The 12338-nt window shown below is 35.5% G+C and overlaps 2 protein-coding genes across 2 annotated transcripts; one reads left to right on the forward strand and one right to left on the reverse strand.

The window, feature by feature from the left end:
- Window positions 1-1588: 1588 nt before the first annotated feature.
- LOC107879905 (HVA22-like protein c) lies at window positions 1589-4801 on the forward strand. The gene is made up of 5 exons (XM_016726833.2): window positions 1589-1652; window positions 2613-2639; window positions 2779-2901; window positions 3374-3614; window positions 3969-4801. The coding sequence occupies exons 1-5, from the start codon at window positions 1621-1623 to the stop codon at window positions 4275-4277; spliced, it is 732 nt and encodes a 243-aa protein (XP_016582319.2). The 5' UTR covers window positions 1589-1620; the 3' UTR covers window positions 4278-4801.
- A 77-nt stretch (window positions 4802-4878) lies between these two features.
- Window positions 4879-11711, reverse strand: LOC107840111 (methylmalonate-semialdehyde dehydrogenase [acylating], mitochondrial). The gene is made up of 19 exons (XM_016683845.2): window positions 11516-11711; window positions 11307-11404; window positions 11112-11183; window positions 10859-11020; window positions 10694-10772; window positions 10453-10607; window positions 9914-9977; window positions 8967-9046; window positions 7830-7895; window positions 7198-7248; window positions 6935-7086; window positions 6746-6836; window positions 6542-6622; window positions 5983-6060; window positions 5864-5899; window positions 5733-5776; window positions 5561-5639; window positions 5137-5227; window positions 4879-5054 (listed from the first exon to the last, which is right to left on the reverse strand). The coding sequence occupies exons 1-19, from the start codon at window positions 11538-11540 to the stop codon at window positions 4942-4944; spliced, it is 1617 nt and encodes a 538-aa protein (XP_016539331.2). The 5' UTR covers window positions 11541-11711; the 3' UTR covers window positions 4879-4941.
- Window positions 11712-12338: the final 627 nt, after the last annotated feature.

Below are 12338 nucleotides of genomic sequence, written 5' to 3' on the forward strand. Positions count from 1 at the left end.
CTGCATAAGATCGAGATGCAAAGGTCAAGTATGTTCTCATTAGGGGGAGTTAATGCGCGCTGTACTCTTTTTTCCTTATGAGGTTTTGTCCCACTGGGTTTCCCTTGAAAGGTTTTTAACGAGGCAGCCGAAATGCGTATTATTAGAGATGTGTACTTTTTTTCCTTCACTAGATTTTTTTTCCTATTGGGTTTTTTCTAGTAAGGTTTTAACGAGACACATTATCTACCAATTAGACATTCAAGGGGAAGTGTTATAAATGTATTTACATTATAATGAATATCTATCAAGATCTACTTTGATATTTATTAGGATTTGAAGCATCTGTTTTTTACTCAGACTAGGAGTAAATTTTCCCTACAAAGAGGGGTTTTGTTCATTGTATTTTCAATCTTATGATCTCTCATCCCTCAAGAGAAGAAATAAGAATCACTCTCTCTATTCTCTCTACTCTTTTTCTTTATTCTTTCTTGTTTTATAATAATTTATACTTTATATCTATATCTATATCTACAATCTATAATCTATATCTATAGTCTATAATCTATATCTATAATATATTAAAAGTGTGAAGGGTTTTGTAAATGTTGTTTGGACTTTTTGTCCTTCATTAAAAGTCTTTACTTTAGATAAAATCGTCTTTTTACTATTTTTTTCCAATATTTATTAGAAGTCATCAAAATCAGTGACAATTAATACTTTTTTCATTAGTTTAATAATTCTAAATCAACTAAATTTGATTTTAAAAAGATTTAGAATATCTACAAATCTACATCTACATCTACAATATATTAAAAAGAATCAAAATAGCTAAAAAGAGTCTGCTTCCTTTATCATATATATGAGATAGTAGATCCATTAACCACAATATATATGTGCTTACAATAAAATATATGTTTTAAACTTTTTGCACTTCATTAAAAACCTTCTTAATAGATAAAATTGTCTAATTTTAAATAATTAAAAATTACACGTGCGAGGCATGTGCGGTTAAACTAGTAGTAGTAATAGCGGGAGGGGAAACTCTTTTGATAGAAGAAACGATTTGATCTCAATAAAAGAATAAAAGAAATTACTCTATCCGTTTCGTTTTAGTTGACTCCTTTCTAAAAATATTTGTTTCAATTTAATTGTCTTTTTGATGAAATCAAAAAAATTTTATTATGTTGTTCTAATAATACCCTTAATATTAAATGACTAAACAAAGTGTGTATGCTTAAATTTATATTTTTAAAGTATAATTAATAACGTTAATTTAATAAAATAAATTTCTAATAAATATTTTCTTATAAGGTGTGCCAAGTCAACTATTTTGAAATCGTGGGAGCAGTAGTTACTACTCCTCTATTCAATTCCATAGAATAGCCTTAAAAGTAAAAATAAGAGAAACCTCAGGGCTCACAGGAGAAAGAAATACTGGTATTTTTATTTTTCTAGGAGTAGATTAAATAAGAACATAGGATGGATAAATATTTTTACATTCCCAATTCCAGACCTTTGGTTTTCTGTACTAGTTTAAAAGTCGTATAAAGACCTGGCTGATCACATTAACTTCACAAGAGAGCTTAAGGAAAAAGAAAAAAAAAAAAAAAAAAACCTTTTTTTTTTTTTTTTACTCAAATGGACCTCCATAGCATGATTTTTCTTGCTTGGTAATTGATTCTTCTCTTTTTTTACACCCTCGTTTACTAGCTATTTGTATATTTTTAACTTTGTCTCTAGACTTCATCAGTCTCATTACAATAAGTTTTAACTTATTTACGGAACTTTGGATTAAAAAGGACAAATAAGTTGTCCAATTAAGTAGAGTCTCCAAGTTTTCTAAATTAGGTGGGAAGGACAAATTTTTTTTGAGTTTTTTTTTTTTAAGTTTTTTCGTTCGAATAATTTGTCGAAGTTGTTCAACAACTGCGCAAGTTGTTTAACAACTAGGCACAGTTGTCCTACAACTACACCTAGTTGTTGCGCAGTTGTTTAACAACTAGGCACAGTTGTCCTACAACTACACCTAGTTGTTGAACAACTAGGCGTAGTTGTTCGACAACTTAAAGAAGTTGTTCAACAATTGCACGAAGTTGTTCAGACAACTAACGTAGTTGTTCCACAACTATCTCAGTTGTTCAAGTGACTTAGTTTTTTTAGGAACAAGTTTGTGGGATCCACTTATTCCTTTTTTTTTAATTGGAAACTTGCACTAACGGACACGTATAAAATAACTTTTATAATATTAAATCACCTAAAAAATATTTAGAATCAATTTGTAGCCCAGAAATAAGGTAGATAATTTATTTTTTTTTGGTTTTTCATTCGGTGTCCGGTACCCGTATTGGAGCCCGACTAATCCGAATTTGCGCCGGATAGGGCCCCATTTGGGGGTAGCGCTCCCAACAGAGTTTTCTCCGTGTCCACGATCAAACTCTCGACCTCTGATTAAGGATGGAACAGCCCTATCCGTTGCGCCACAACTCATGTTGGTAAGCTAGATAATCTGCTAACGAGTTAAAAATACATTGGTAGTGCAAACTGTTTACATTTTGCTTGTTGTTTTGGCGGAATATATTCTTAGTCTGTACTTATTGTACTAATAAATTTTGTTCTACTGTTTCTTGCAGGCCTGTGATTGCTATCGCATACCCCATGTATTACTGCCAACCCTTCATTATTCCAAATTGTTTTTTTCTTTTTTCTTCTCGATATATATATATCCTACTAATTTAATTTTGCACAGACCAACAAAGAAATTAAACAGTTTTTTTTTTTTTCCTGGTGCTGTTACAGATACTTGACCGTACGTACAATTGAGACAGGCTTAATTTATGACATGAGAAAAGTTGCCACTTATTGGACAATCTTCTCATTCATTCATGTATTTGAGTATGTTTTCTACAAACTTCTTGAATGGTAAGTTGGTGTACTCTTTAGATGGTAACATAAGAAGAGCTTAGCTTCTTCTATATACCGATGATACTGTATATTTATGTCACTAAAATTGGTAACTGAAAGTACCTAGTCATATTGAGTTCATTTAGTAACTGAAATAACTATAAAATAAGACAAATAATCTTCTACACCAACTTCACTAATGGTACAAAAACCCCATTTACAATGTCAGGGGATACAAGTTAAATCCATATAACAAAGGGTAGAAGTATTTCAGATCTGTTTGGAAAGTTGATTTCGTAATTACACAACCTTGTAATGAATATGCTTTAGCTATAGTGCACTCATTTAAGTCACTGTTGTACTATTGGCGTGTATCAATTAATATTTCATGCATGCATGGCCCCCTTTTTACATTGCTTTTTACTTGGTTGGTCATAATATACTAATTCTGTTGCATAGAGTGATGTTGGTTATCTAATATATATTGCAGGGTACCTCTTTGGCCGTATTTAAGATTAGTTTTCATGTGTTGGTTGGTGATGCCACAGTTAAATGGGGCGTCTTATTTATACCAAAATCTTGTTTATCCGTATTGGCAATTCAAACTGCACCATGCTTTCACTCAGTTTTGTGCCACTTGTTCTGAGTGGTTTGAAAATCTAAACAAGGATTCATATTTTAAGCTTGAAGAGAATGGATCTGCAACTCTGGAAAATCTGATTGCAAGCAAGGTAAGTCAGCTGTTATTGTTGGAATTTAATTTAGACACTTCCAGTATCATATTTTAAATCATTTTCAGTGTATTGCTACCTTATTTTCTAACGCTCTTGTTCTCATTTTTATGAAGAGTTACCTGAAGTTATTGTTTACATTCTTTTTTTTTTTTATCGAAAAAAAATTTGTAAGGGCCACGATCTAATTTTCAATATGGTTTACATACAGCCTGAATGCAACGAGGGTGGCCAGATTAGGCAACTTAATTTTTTTTTCACATTTTCTAATATTATTCTATCCATATATCGTTCACGAATCAAGAAATAGTAATCTGCAAGTCTGGTGATTAACATGCTCCCATGATATTGCAGGTTGAGAACAAAACAAGTTCAGCTCTACAAGTTATTAGTAAACCAGCCATTCCGAAACTCCCAGATACTTCTTCTTCTTCTCTACCGTTACTCCACAATAGATGGACATGTGAAATATGTGAAGTGAGAGTCTCCTCTGAGCTGACACTACAATCCCATATTCGCGGAAAAAGGCACAGGGCGGAGGCTAAGCTATGGTGCGATTTCTGTAATTTGAGAGTCTCCGGTGAGATTGACATGATTGCACATCTCAAGGGGAAGAGGCACTTGGCAAAGCTTCAGGCTTTTGCTAGTGCTGGAGCTCTTTAGATTATTTTGTTTTTTTTTATCAAGTTACGAGGCATATCTATAATTTAGTATGGAGTAAAATTTTAGGCCATCAGTCTAATTAAACCTGCTGTAGGAGCAGGTTATTTCTGTATTTTACCATAGCAAAGTAAGTTTGCTATGAGAGTAGCCTATTGTAGTAGGTCAACTTCAGCTGATGGCATAAAGGTTTTACCTATTGTCATATGCCTTCTTAACTTGGTGGTAGAACAATATTCAGAGTCAGTTTATTGAACTTCATTTTACTTAATTCAGCCGTCTGTGGTTGACATTCTGTTTTCATTAGTCTTTGACCTGTCAGCTTAATGAACTGAAACGCTGTAGAGTAGCTACAGCTTTGCTGAAAGACGTTGAAATGGGTCGAATGCTACTAACTAGTTTTAGTGCTGGTCATCCCATTGAATGAGCGAAGGTGTTCAAGTTCAAACTCCAAAAGCTGCATTCGATTATTTACATGCCCCTAAAGCTTGTCCAGAAAATGAAAGTTTCTTGAGAATCTTTCTTGCGTTTATTATACCGATCCAATAAAACCGTGGGGGAAACAAAATTTGGTAACAGAAAGGAGCAAGATCGTAGCAGGCAATTTGTGAAAATGTTCTTTTATTGCACTGTTATGAGGGTACTCTGCAGGCATCAAATACATATTTTATGACTTCTGAGAAGTTGGCATTGCTAGAGAGACACCAGAGCCACCTGGCAAATCCTTCCATTGCTGTGTTACTGTCTTGATCTGCGTGTAGAATTGAACTCCAGCCTTGCCTACATTGTATCCCAAACAATAAAATGAGAACCCAGCACCATTCGTCCACTAAAGACTAGAACGAATATCAGTGTTCCTTACCATAGAAATTGAGGTCTCCAGCAAAGGATGCCTTGGATCCGGTAAAGGAGAAGAATGGCAACGGAACTGGAATCGGAACATTGATGCCAACCTTGTAGAGGAAGCAGAAACAAGAAGCAACAATTTTATCAGGAACAGGAACTCCAAACTATCAAGACAAATGTATTGTTTTATTGCTATTGGGAAATAGCTGAAATGGGATGTGATTTGTTTTTGTGATATTACTAACAGGTGACAGCAAATCACATACTTCTACAAGAGGCCATAAAACCATTTCAGATCTTACAATAAAAACTTCGACACGCATTTTCAGAAGACCACATACTAATGAATATTATCCATGAAGTCATTATTTTAAGTGAGGATTTAGCACCAAAGTTTTTTACTCCAAATGTTACCAAGTTCACGCAGCAAGACCTCATACCTGGCCTGCCTCGATCTCTGTTTGGAACTTCCTCGCTGCTACACCAGATGTAGTAAAAATTGCAGCACCATTACCATACCTGCAAAAGCAGGATGACATCGGCATAGGACATTAACACAATTGAGTTTGAGGGCGGTGAGGGAAAGAAAAAAGAACAGGGTACAGGGATTACTTATTCTGGTTAACAATGTTAATGGCCTCGTCCAAGCTGTTGGCCTGCAAGCATCAAAATGAAAATTCTAGTTTAGTATATCACTTGATAGGTATAGGTGAGGCTACATGGTGGAATGATTAACAACCAACCTGCATGCAAATAAGAACTGGGCCAAAGATCTCCTCCTGTAACAAAGCACATACTATATGTAGTTAATACACCATAATCTGAAATTCAAGAGGGAGATTGGAGAATGTAGGATGACTACCTTGTAACATTCCATATCAGGAGTAACACCACACAAGATTGTGGGACCAACAAAATTGCCTTTTTCATATCCCGGGACCTAGTAGGCATCAGGGTGAAACAAGTTAAGACTTACCAGCTCATTTTATAATGAAGAACAGTCAATGCAAGAGACGTGCTTTTATATAAGTAGCTATTTGATGTAAGAAATAATGCAATTAGTCCCTTGTTGATCATCTTTTGAGACATACTTATGATTCAATTACATCTTATGCAGGTAAATTCAAACTAGGGCGCTGAAACAAGATACATCTTATGCAGGTAAATTCAAACTAGGGCGCTGAAACAAGATCAATTTTGTCGAACGAAATATATCGTACTGAAATAGGATTGATTTTGCCAAACATTACTCTGTTAGGTTGGAAAGAAGCTCCCCTACTTCTCAAACATTTGTTTGAGTTCTTTTATCATTATCATCTCACTCTTTGCTAGCATCTATATAGAAAACATTTCACTGAAAAGATGTAAAAAGGACAATCTCATTGGAAATTTGGGTGCTACCAGAAACAGAAATTCAATACCACAATATCTCTTCCATCAAGCAATAATTTGGCTCCACTGTCAACACCGCTTTGAACCAATCGACATACTCGTTCTTTAGCCTGTGGTCTCAAAGAAAAGATAAAAATCAGAAAAATGTTGGCCCAGAATCTTATACATGGAAATTTGAAAGGAGCAGGAGTCATTGAGTTGCTTGTTTGTGAAATGTTGACCCATATACCCACCTGCTTGCTAATTACTGGACCAAGGTCTGCATAAGGTTCTGTTCCAGCACTGACCTTCAGGGCTTTTGCACGTTCCAACAGTTTTTCTTCCCTGCAAGATTAATGTACTGTCATCCATCAAAGATCTCAATAGTAAACTAAAAGATACAAATAAAGTGGCGTAGTAATGGGAAAGTTGAAATGTGTTACCAAGGTTTTGAGTCCCCAACAAAGACAACTGTGCTCAACGCCATGCATCTTTGTCCGGCTGCACCAAAACCAGCCGCCACTAAAGCATTTATCGTGGAGTCTATGTTTGCATCAGGCATGATGACACCATGGTTTTTGGCTCCCATATTGGACTGAAGGCATTTTCAGTTGGTTAGTCATGTTTTTAACCTTAATAATAACATTAAACATGTTTGCCACGTAGGCTAATACAGGTGAGAGGAGAGTTGGTAAATTGCACTAACCTGAACACGTTTTCCTTTAGCTGATGCTCTAGAATATATATGCATGCCAGCCTGAGGGGTAATAATAAAGCAATGAATGTTCAATGAACACATGGTAAACAAGATGATTCAAAATAGATTATAAATCAATTGACAACCGATTTTACTTGAAAAAGAAACCACACAGACTAGACTGTCTTAAAATGCCAAGATGGTTCTGCAATTAAAACTCTAAATTGCTAACAAATTCACTAGAAAGGTCCGGCAACATTCGCGACAACAAAAACACATTTCTCGGTAGAGACTAAACTAAAACCTCCAAAGCCAGATAGCATAAGTAGCTGCAGATCATTACTAGGAAAAGGTATTACAGAGACAAGATACGGTCAATCCAAAAAAAAAAAAAGCAAAACAGAAAAACAAAAAGAAGAAAAGGAAAGACCGACAAATAATTATAACAAACCAGTTATTGATCCATCACTAGACAACATCACCAACCCAAGTTACAGAAGTCGAAAGATAAAAACTTGCAAATTACATATATTTTTGGTTTTGAGAACATTTTACTACTTAATGTCCTTCATCTATAACTATGCATAGAGTATGCAACTGTTGTTTCTTTAAGTATGAAAGAAAATTAATGTAGTACTCACTGGATTTGAGCCGACAAATGATATGGCTCTGATATCATCATCATCACATATAGCATTAACAATATCCTGCAAGACAGAGGTATCATTGACATTCATCGATACACCATTTAGACCCAAATATATCTCAATTACTAATGCCAAAAAGGCTATATGGAGCAAAGTGTTGGTCAGTCAAGAACTCCCACATTCAAAAAATGAAGGTAGCGGAAATAAGAATGTTGCGTTGGATGTGTGGACTTACCAGAGGGGATAGAGTCAAGAATGAGACCGTCCGGGAGAAGGTGGGAGTGGCTTCGTTGGAGGATAAGGTTGAGATGGTTTGGGCATGTGATGAGGAGGGGCACGGATGCCCCAGTTCGTAGGTGTGAGAGGTTAGCGTTAGATGGCTTCAGGAGAAGGAGAGGTAGGCCGAAGAAGTACTGGAGGGAAGTGATTAGACATGATATGGAGCAGCTTCTGCTTACTTACTGAGGACATGACCCTAGATAGGAAGGTGTGGAGGTCGCGGATAAGGGTAGAAGGCTAGGCTGTGTGCGTGGATTTAGTAAGTAGTTAGAAGAGCTCAGGTTGAGTCGGGCTAGTAACCCTAGGATTGGGTCCAGAGATAGGAGCCCGATCAGGCGGGCTTGGGTCTCTTTTTCCTATTGCGCTTATTTATGTTATTTCTTATTGCTCTGAGTTCTATTTTTATTGTGTCTTATTCCTTTTCATGTTATCCATCCTGCTTCTTATTTAATTACGCTTTGGTCTACTTTTCTCTATCTTGAGCCAGGGGTCTATCGAAAACAGCCTCTCTACTTCTCTGGAGGTAGCGGTATGGACTGCGTACATTCTACCCTCCCCGGACCCCACTTGGTGGGAATACACTGGGTTTGTTGTTGTTGTTGTAATAATGCCAATAAGCTATGTTTTTAGAGAGTATGGATGGGGACAAGGCCCAGAAAAATGCCTTCCTGGGAAGCATCATTTTATTGCTTTATGTAATGAGATAAAATGGAAGTTCATTACATAACTCACACAATCCTTTGGTGTTGCTTAAAATATAGGATAAGAAGGCCAGATAGAATCCATACATTTATTGGACTAGAACAAAAGGGCAGAAAAACATATCACTACCAATTATAGGAAAAGACATACGTGGGTTCCATGAACAATATTTAGAACACCATCAGGTAAACCAGCCTCCATTGCCAACTCTGCCAACATCATGGAAGCCCCTGAAGACAAATGATGAAACAAATTAAGTCAAATTTAGAAGGCAGCATAATTGATGTTCCTTCTATCCTAATTTATGTGGCACACTTTCCTTTTTAGTCTATCCCAAAAGAAATGTCACCTTTCTATATTTAGAAACAATTTTACTTTTTAATTCTCATTTTACCCTAAATGAGACGATTTGTAGCACATAAATGTCTAACGCTTGTATTAGACCACAACTTTCAGAAGTATTCATTACTTTCTCAAACTCTGTACCCTGTCAAACGGTGCAACATAAATTGGGACTGACGGAGTTTAGACAGGTCTACGAGAAAAAGGAGATAACTCCAGTCAATTGGAGGGGGTAAGGTCTATACAAACTATATTTTTCAAAGTTACACTTTGCTTCAGATATAACTGCTACATGTAACCTCTGCCCCTAAATGTTGCCAGTGTTATCAAAGGAGCGCTTAAAGCGCGCTTAAGCCCTGAAGCGAGGCTCAAAACGTGTGGAGCGCTTCGCCTTGCTTTATGTGCGCTTCACTATCGTCATCAAGTTTCTAAGGCATACTTTTCCTTGCCAATGAGTCTCTTTTGAAGAGGCAACTCTAAGCAATTGATATTTCACTTCATCGTAATTTTTTTTCAATTTCTCTATTCATATATTTTTCATTCATGCTTAACTTATTAGTCTTGGACAAAACATAAATATTTGTATTTTTTTTTCTTGCCTTTGCGCCTTTTTTCATTGAAGCACACACTTTAATTTGCGCTCTGCGCTTTAAGCCCCAACAGACCTTGGAGGTTTTTTGTGCTTTTTGCTTTCGATAACACTGAATGTTGCAACATATTATGCTACAACAATTGATGAATACGAAAACAGTTACCTGGGTCCTTCTCTGAAGGCTTAAGAATGAAGGTGTTACCACAAGTAACTGCCACAGGAAACATCTGCACCAAATTCAGACATAAATTCATAAAGATGCTCATTTTTATCTGAAAGTTAAGTTTAACCCCCTTTCCCACATCCCTACCCCCCAAAAAAAACATGAAGATTGCCAGCAGAAAGGGAGAAGATAACATAAAAAAGTAGTTGATACGAAACAGCCCATAAATTTGGTCATCTGATGACTAACAATAGCTTCATACTAATCACACTACAAAAGCTTTCTTGATAACATAGTTGATACGAAACAGCCCATAAAGCTGGTCATCTGATGACTAACAATAGCTTCATACTAATCACATTACAAAGGTTTTCTTGATAACATAGTGTTGTTATGTGAAAATGAGTATGATTCCTCAAGGAAGGTAGAAGTCAAGACAACCAAGTTCAAAGAGAGACGAAACTGTAAAGAGATTTGAGAAATGCACTTAAAACGTGTGGAAATCACGAAATGAGAAAAGAAAATAGGAACATGCTTACCCATAAGGGAATCATTGCAGGGAAATTGAATGGACAAATCCCGGCACAAACACCCAGAGGTTCCCTTATGCTGTAGGTATCAATTCCATTTGATACATTAGCCACATACTCGCCCATCTGCAAAGTTGCCATTCCACAAGCATGCTCCACCACCTCTTCACAAAACAGAAAAACAGAAATTCAAGTTCATAGTCATCAAACAGAAAATATTTCCCTATGCCTACGTGAGTGAAGAACCAACCAAGACCGCGGAACACATCTCCTTGTGCATCTTTCACTGTTTTTCCTTGTTCAGTAGTCACGTTCAAGGCAAGCTTATCCTAGAATACAAACAGGATTAAGAAGTGAGCAGATATCACAAGCAAATAACTGCAGAAAGATGCACCAGAATTCGACAAAAACAAACCATGTTCTTTCTAATAAGCTCTTGGAATTTCAGCATGACGCGTTGTCTAGTGGTTATGGGTGTATTCCTCCATGACGGGAACGCTTCCTTAGCTGCTGTAACCGCAGATTTGAACTCCTCATTTGTTGTTAAAGGTATCTGAGAAACCACCTCTTGGTTTGCCTATGATCAAAACTCAAGCAAGTATAAACACTATGCACCCAAAGAAATTGCATTTCATGTAAAGATTGCAACTTTAACACCATTAACTTACTGGGTTTATAACATCAATGAATTCTGATGATTTTGAATCTACAAAACTGCCACCAACTAAATTTGGAACTCTCTGATTAAAAACAAATCAAGAAAGTTATTACCCCAAACTAAAACACTGTTTCGTCAATTGATAAAATCAAGACTAATTAATGGAAAAAAAAAAAGTTGAATAAAGTAAAACATGGGTACTGACTAGGGAAGTGCGATGCTTCCCTGAGGATTCAGCAGTAACAGAGAAGTGATGATTAGCCATAGCAAAAACCCCAGGAGTCAAACACCTCACTTTTCTCACTGCAACAAAAAGCACCCAAAACAATATTTATGGATTATTATCAATTTGTAAAACAAGATTGACATGAAAAATAATGAAAAGGGTATGCTATAAATTGGGGAAACGATCACCTCTATGAACTGAAAACTGCATCATTGTTCCAAGTATTTTGTTCAAGAATATGGTATACAAAATTCTATTATAATTTCTAAGTCTTTATTGATTCCAAAAGAGAAAGTGTTTTAGAGATTATCCAATTGATGATGAAGTATCGTCGTCAGTAATTCTATTTTCTCTCACTACATTAAACTATTATTAATGGAGTTTTTGGTAATAAATAATTTTGCTATTTTGGTAAGCTATCGAATTTGGATGATCAGCCACGTCACTTGTCATACTGTTGTCGGGTATATTTCGTTTTATATAGTAAAAAACTTGTTTTAAATGGAAAAAAGGTAAAATTACTCTAGTCTCAAATTCATCTAGATCACATTCACATTTTTACGTGTAAAAATTGAAAAATTGAGAGAAAAATAAAGGTGATGGATATATATATATATATATACATACCTCCTTTGAGATGATAATAAGAAGCAGAAGAACGAGAACCATGAATTGCAATTGAAGAAGTGAATGACAAAGCCATTTCTCAAAAATAAAATTTTAATTTGGAGATTTTACAAATAAAAGGGAGAATTTTTAGAAAATGATGGTGTAATTAAAGCCAAATATTATTTAAGACGTAACAAAAACAAAATATAGTTAAATGTGAAAGTTATAAAAATGTAGTAGTAATAATTTAGAGAGATTTAGGTGAATAAAATATTAATAGCATCAAAAAATATTGTCTAAATAAGTTTTACCACCCTTCTCTATCAACAATCACCAGCCACCACCACCACTCACCACTTTTGTACCATTATATTCACCATTACTATTGTCAACCACCACCAA

The sequence above is a fragment of the Capsicum annuum genome, chromosome 8, assembly GCF_002878395.1.
Source record: "Capsicum annuum cultivar UCD-10X-F1 chromosome 8, UCD10Xv1.1, whole genome shotgun sequence".
Classification (NCBI taxonomy): Eukaryota; Viridiplantae; Streptophyta; class Magnoliopsida; order Solanales; family Solanaceae; genus Capsicum; species Capsicum annuum.

Excerpts from the sequence above, each read along its gene's own strand:
- LOC107840111 (XM_016683845.2), bottom strand. The coding sequence starts at position 11,540 with ATGATGCAGTTTTCAGTTCATAGAG. Across the intron at positions 11,405-11,515 it reads GCAGTTTTCAGTTCATAGAG|TGAGAAAAGTGAGGTGTTTG; the intron begins GTGATCGTTTCC and ends TTTTTGTTGCAG. Across the intron at positions 7,249-7,829 it reads CATTTGTCGGCTCAAATCCA|GCTGGCATGCATATATATTC; the intron begins GTGAGTACTACA and ends ATTACCCCTCAG.
- LOC107879905 (XM_016726833.2), top strand. The coding sequence starts at position 1,621 with ATGGACCTCCATAGCATGATTTTTCTTGCTTG. Across the intron at positions 2,640-2,778 it reads ATTGCTATCGCATACCCCAT|ATACTTGACCGTACGTACAA; the intron begins GTATTACTGCCA and ends GTGCTGTTACAG. Across the intron at positions 2,902-3,373 it reads TTCTACAAACTTCTTGAATG|GGTACCTCTTTGGCCGTATT; the intron begins GTAAGTTGGTGT and ends TATATATTGCAG.